General features: G+C 38.2%; 1 protein-coding gene across 1 annotated transcript in view; it reads right to left on the bottom strand.

The window, feature by feature from the left end:
* VBP1 (von Hippel-Lindau binding protein 1) overlaps positions 1 to 5,657 on the bottom strand; it is an 18,785-nt gene that overhangs the window by 11,599 nt on the left and 1,529 nt on the right. Inside the window, exon 2 of the mRNA XM_005885020.2 lies at positions 3,217 to 3,341. Within this exon, the coding sequence (XP_005885082.1) occupies positions 3,217 to 3,341 (125 nt within the window). The remainder of the gene's footprint in view (positions 1 to 3,216; positions 3,342 to 5,657) is intronic.

Genomic DNA, 5,657 nt, shown 5'->3' with positions numbered 1-5,657 from the left:
TTTTCTATAAAAACAAAAAAGGGGGAGAAGAATGTTATATGCTACATTTTTTAAAATTACAATGCAGAGGGTTGTACAGCAGCCAAAAGGCATCGGGCCTCTTGTACAATAGCCTCTGCTGGTTTAGCCTGGTAGAAGGATACAAAAACTAGCCAAGAGTTTTACCAGATCTAGTAATGATGTGGGGAAGAGGTTGTGTTTTGTATCTTTCCAGAAGGAGCAGTGTAGCCAATTTGGGTACCAGAGCATTACGAGCGTCACCACAATGGACCCAGAGAAGCTCCTTGTCCCATCATTCCAAAGACTGAGAGTTGCCCAGATGACAGTAAAGCGGAAAAGGAAGATGACGAAGGCTACGCAAGGGACCGAGGTGCCAACATGGGGTCAGCTGAAGAAGTTAACAACTGAGGCCCAGCAGATGATAGAAAAGCAAGAAGTGGAAGCTACTCCCTCAACCATGTTTCTGGCTATGTTAGCATTGGTTAGCTGCCAGTCTTGCACAGCCACGTCCAAGGACTCTGAGTAAATCAGCAAAAAAAACTTTCATTTAGCAGAAACTTACTTATTGCTGTTTTGCACTGCCATTGTTTTATTATTCTTAGTAGTTTTAAAAATGTTATGTTTAAGTTTTAAAATGTTTTGGGTTTTGCATTGGCATTATTTTGTTATTGTTTTAATAGCCAGAGTTTTGTTCTTGATGCTTAAGTTTTACTTTCATTATGGTAGCTTAAAAACTTTCATTATAGTAGCATAAAAATAAAAGGGTGAGATGTGGGGAGCTGCTATAGGGTTAAACCTCGGACTGACCTGTTGGCAAAGTCACAAACAAGTCCCAGCTTAGAGGGCACAGTCCTCTTAAGCATAATTAGGCTTGACCTTATGATGCTCCCTACATCTTACCTGGGAAGCTAATGGGCTGAGGGAAGTGCAGCAAAAACAAGAACAAAAACAAGTGAAACTCACAAGAACAGTGTAACTTTGGTAACCACTACTGAGTTTACCACTGACTATAAAATAAAGGCTCAGCTTGCCTCAGGATCTTTCTCTGTGGCCTCAGCCAGGCACAGGAGACTAAAGAGAGCTAGAGAGCTATCAACGCTGTCTCCGTCCACACCTTTGGGAACCCCTGGACCGCTGGGGCTGGACCCCAGCAAAGAAAGATTTGCAACATATGTAAAGAAAAAGGTTAGTATTCAGGCTACATAGAGCCATCTGCTGCAAAAACACATAGCTGACATCACAGAGGTGAGGTGAATTTCAGAAAAAAATAAAAGGGCTTGGCTGGTGTGGCTCAGTGGTTGAATAACATCAAACTATGACCCAGGAGGTCACAGTTCAATTACCAGTAAGGCCACATGCCCCGGTTGTGGGCTCGATCCCCAGTGGGTGCATGCAGGAGGCAATCAATCAATGATTCTCTCTCACCATTGATGTTTCTATGTCTCTCTCCCTCCCTTCCTCCTTCTGAAATCAATAAAAACATATTTAAAAAAATAAAGTAAAAGGGAAAAAAAACTAGAAATGGCTTTGAGTTGAGCAGTGAGAGGGCAGGCAAAAAGTAGGCATCATAAGGCAGGTGCCTATACCAGCTATAGACCTGAGCCTAGACCCCTGACTTGCTCAAGAACTTGGAACAGCGCTCAAGTGGTTCAAGGCTGGTATAGATTCACAGCTCTGAGCAAAAGCAAAATCCTCTATGGATAAAGGCAAGCCACAGAGGTATACATAGTTACAGGAAACTGACATACACGGTTGACCTCTGAATAGAGTTTTGAACTGTGTGGGTCCACTTATACATGGATTTTTAAAATAAATACTGTATATATACTTTCTCTTCCTTATGACTTTAACATTTTCTTTTCTCTAGCTTACTTTATTGCACAAATACAATATATAATACATATAACATACAAAACATATGCTAATCCACTATGTATCAGTAATGCTTCCAGTCAACAGTAGGCTATTAATAGTGAAATTTTTGAGGAGTCAAAGGTTGTACGCAGATTTCTGACTTGGGGGGGGGGGTCGACACCCCTAACCCCTGCATTGCTCAAGGATCAAATGTAGTTATTTAAGAAGTTAAGAAAGCTATCCACACATAGACAAATTATAATGAAGATGACCTTGAAAGTATCTAAAAACAATAATTTGTTTACATAAAAAGACAGGCTGAATATAACAACAATAAACCATATGTTGTTTACATGGAAAACCCTTAAATATAAATCATAAAAAGGTTGAAAATAAAGGGACTGGAAAAGATACACCAAGTAATATTAGCCAGAAGAAAGCTGGGGTAGCTGTAAGTATCCAACAAAACAGATTTCAACACAATCAGCATAATTTTACATAGGCTTCAATTCACCAAGATGACATAATTCTCAGATTGCATGCACCGAATAAAATAGAGTAAAAAGTTTTTTTAAAGGACAGAAATTATTTCAGGTTAAGATGGCAACAGACCAGCACTCCCATCTCTAACGCTCAAAGAGCCAGAGAAAATCCACCTCTTTGTTGGAAGGCAGCAGAGAGCTGCTGAGGGGGAGAGGAACTACAGGGCTAAGACTCCTGCAAGGGAAGAGACTGAGAGGGAAACTGATTCCCTACAGCCACTTTTACCAAGTAGTACATGAGGGGATGCTTCTTTTTATAGAAGTATGCCAGCTTACTAATAAATAAATAAATAACAACTGAATTAGAACATCATCATCTTGCAATTCATAATTAATGGATCTAGGCATTGAGTATCATAAAAAGGGACAAAATACTATGTCTCTTAATGGAAGAACAATAATAAACTTATGAAGCAATGTTGCCAAAAAAAAAAAACACCTTAATACGATCAAGACTGTAGATCCAACTATCAATTTATAGTAAGTGGAGAAGACAAAGAAACATACTTGAAAATCCCACGATTGCTTTGAAATTTAGCACAACACACTTCTGAATAACTGGATTATAGACCTAAATGTGAATGAGAAATCAAGCTTTAAGAATAAAGCATTAAGAGAATATCTTCATGGACTTGGAAGAGACAAATATTTCTTAAACAGGATACAAAAGCACTAACCATTACGGAAGAAGATTGCTACATAGAACTTTAATAAAAGGTATTTAGATCAGAGCTGGAATTTGAAAAAAAAAGTCAACTTTTTAAAAGTTTAAGTCATACAAGATTAACTTTTTTAAAAACTTGGAAATTTCTATGCTTACCTCCTTTTCTTTTGAGCAAGGTTGAGTTCCATAAACTTATACTTCTGGTACTGTTCATCCAACTTCTTTAGCACTGTATCCACAGTCTCATTCCCAGGCTGTTTCATGTAGGAATCCACATCTTCCTTTAATATCAAAAATAATACATTTCAAATTTTAAGCCCGGCCAGCGTGGCTACACAAGGAATTTTCCAGCAGGCTTTGTAGAAGATAATTTAGGCACTTGTTTTCTACAGGAAATAGAGCATCCTTCTTGTATAAATTTAATTCTTCCTTTATAGGCAACATAGTGTTTCCACCAGTAAACATTTTCCAAAGATCATTTTATGAAGGGGGTCCCCAAATTATGACCAAATGCATCTTATAGTGTTTTGTACAAATTTTGTTAAGAAAAGAATAATAATCTTCTAGAATATTAGAGTTGTGTCAGCCTTCCATAGCCATATTAGAAGGATAGAAGACCTTGCTTAGGAAGGATTGAGAGGCCACCAAGAATTCTGCACAATCCTAAAGAACAATAATTCATCATGGCCTGAAAGCTCTAAGTTATTTCAGACAAAGTGAGCTCTCATTGGTAATATATAGAAGTATGAGTGTTTTATTTCATGCTCAGGAAATGTATTTATTCCCCTTCCTCCCCCCCTCAGTTATTTTCTATTTTTAAGTTTATATTTGATAGACTCTAGTGACAAGTTTTTGTTAAAAGGAAACAGATACAGTTTTATAAACCAAAAAATTATCTAATTAAGGATAAAGGATACATTCATTCTTTGACCTCCATCCCACCAATATGCAGATCACTTCCTATTGTATAACCTAATGTATGATAATCCTTTCAGATTCCCTGGAACAGGCAATGTGCATTTCTGTCGCCGAATGTCTGAATGCCTGCCTGGGTTATATTTTAGGTGGCAGTGCCAGCCCCCGCCTTCAGGTCTAAATGCACTATCTGGCTTTCCCAAGTGTTCTAGGCACCATGGTGCTCAAACTGCTCCAACAGCTATTTCATAAATTACAAATAAGACCTGAGACTGTTTAATGTGCCCTTGAAGTACTGCTGCATTTATTTCATGATTCATTCAGCAGCTTTTGGCAAACACTTGTTTCTTGAGCATCAAGGGCTATCCATCAAAATTTATTGCATCGTATTCATTTGTCTGTGCTCTCTGCCGCAATTTATTATACTCGTTTTTATTATGAGGTTTCATCTTATCTCCTGTTCTCTGCTTTTCGTCGTCACTATCTGATTTCTGGCTTCCTTCTAAGGAGTAGCTGATTTGTTAGTGCCAAATCGGACATCCCTCCCTGGTTTGCCATGTCAGCTTACTCGAGTTTATTTTCAACCCTTCATCTTCTTTTCCGTGCGGATTCATTGAAAATTTCTTTTGACTTAAGCAGGTTTACCTTTTGTTGTATTATTCTTTTAAAATCCGATGACTGCAGAACCTGGAAAAAGCTGTTGCTGCTATTGATGCATAACATACTGCTATTGGTCTTTATATATATATATATATATAATTTGAATTTTTGGAAACTTTAGCTGTGCTGTCAACTTTGGAAAAACTATCCCAGTTGTACTGTGTTCGGTTGGCATTGAACAGAAATTAACAGCCATATTAGTTTAGAAATGTTTAACATAATTTTTTCCATTTGTACAGGGGTAACACACTGTATTAAATATGTTGTAAGGTCTTAATCTACATGGGTTTGATTACAGAAATTAATAAAGTATTCTCTAAATAATGGAGAAAAAACATAAAAGACAAAAAAAAAAACTTGTGTTTTTCTCTCAAGGCTTGTTTTCTGTTAATCCTCACCCAAGGATATTTTTTCCATTGGTTTTTATTTAGAGAGAGAGTAAGACACATTCATTGGTTGCCTCCTGCACACACCCTGACTGGGGGCCAGTCATCAAACCTGGGACCCTTCAGTCCGGAGGCCAAGGCTCTAACCACTGAGAAACCAGCTAGGGCATCCCAAGACTTGTTTTTAACTAAAATGGTAATTTTAAAAAATTAGACCATTTCAGACAGTGCACACACATTTTGTTTTTGCTTTATTTTGTTGTTGTTAATCCTCACCTGAAGATATTTTTCCATTAATTTTTCAGAGAGATTGAAAGGGAGGAAGGGAGGGAGAGAGAGAAGAGAGAAAGAAAAAAACATCGGTGTGAGAGATACATCCATTGGTTGCCTCTGGAATGTGCCTGATGGGGCTGGGGACTGGGGGTCAGGGATTGAGCCTGCAACCCAGGTACGTGCCCTTGACCAGGAATCAAACCCTTGGTCCTTTGGTCCACAGGCCCATGCTCTAACTGCTGAACCACACTGGCCAGGGCAGTGCACATACACTTTGTAGCTAATTTACTCTCCCTCCACCTTCCTCTTTTTATTTTTATTTATGCATAGGGAAAGACGATGACCTTGTCAGCTTTATGCATT

This window comes from Myotis brandtii, unplaced genomic scaffold (genome assembly GCF_000412655.1).
Source record: "Myotis brandtii unplaced genomic scaffold, ASM41265v1 scaffold889, whole genome shotgun sequence".
Classification (NCBI taxonomy): Eukaryota; Metazoa; Chordata; class Mammalia; order Chiroptera; family Vespertilionidae; genus Myotis; species Myotis brandtii.
This window is presented reverse-complemented; position numbering and strand designations above follow the sequence as displayed.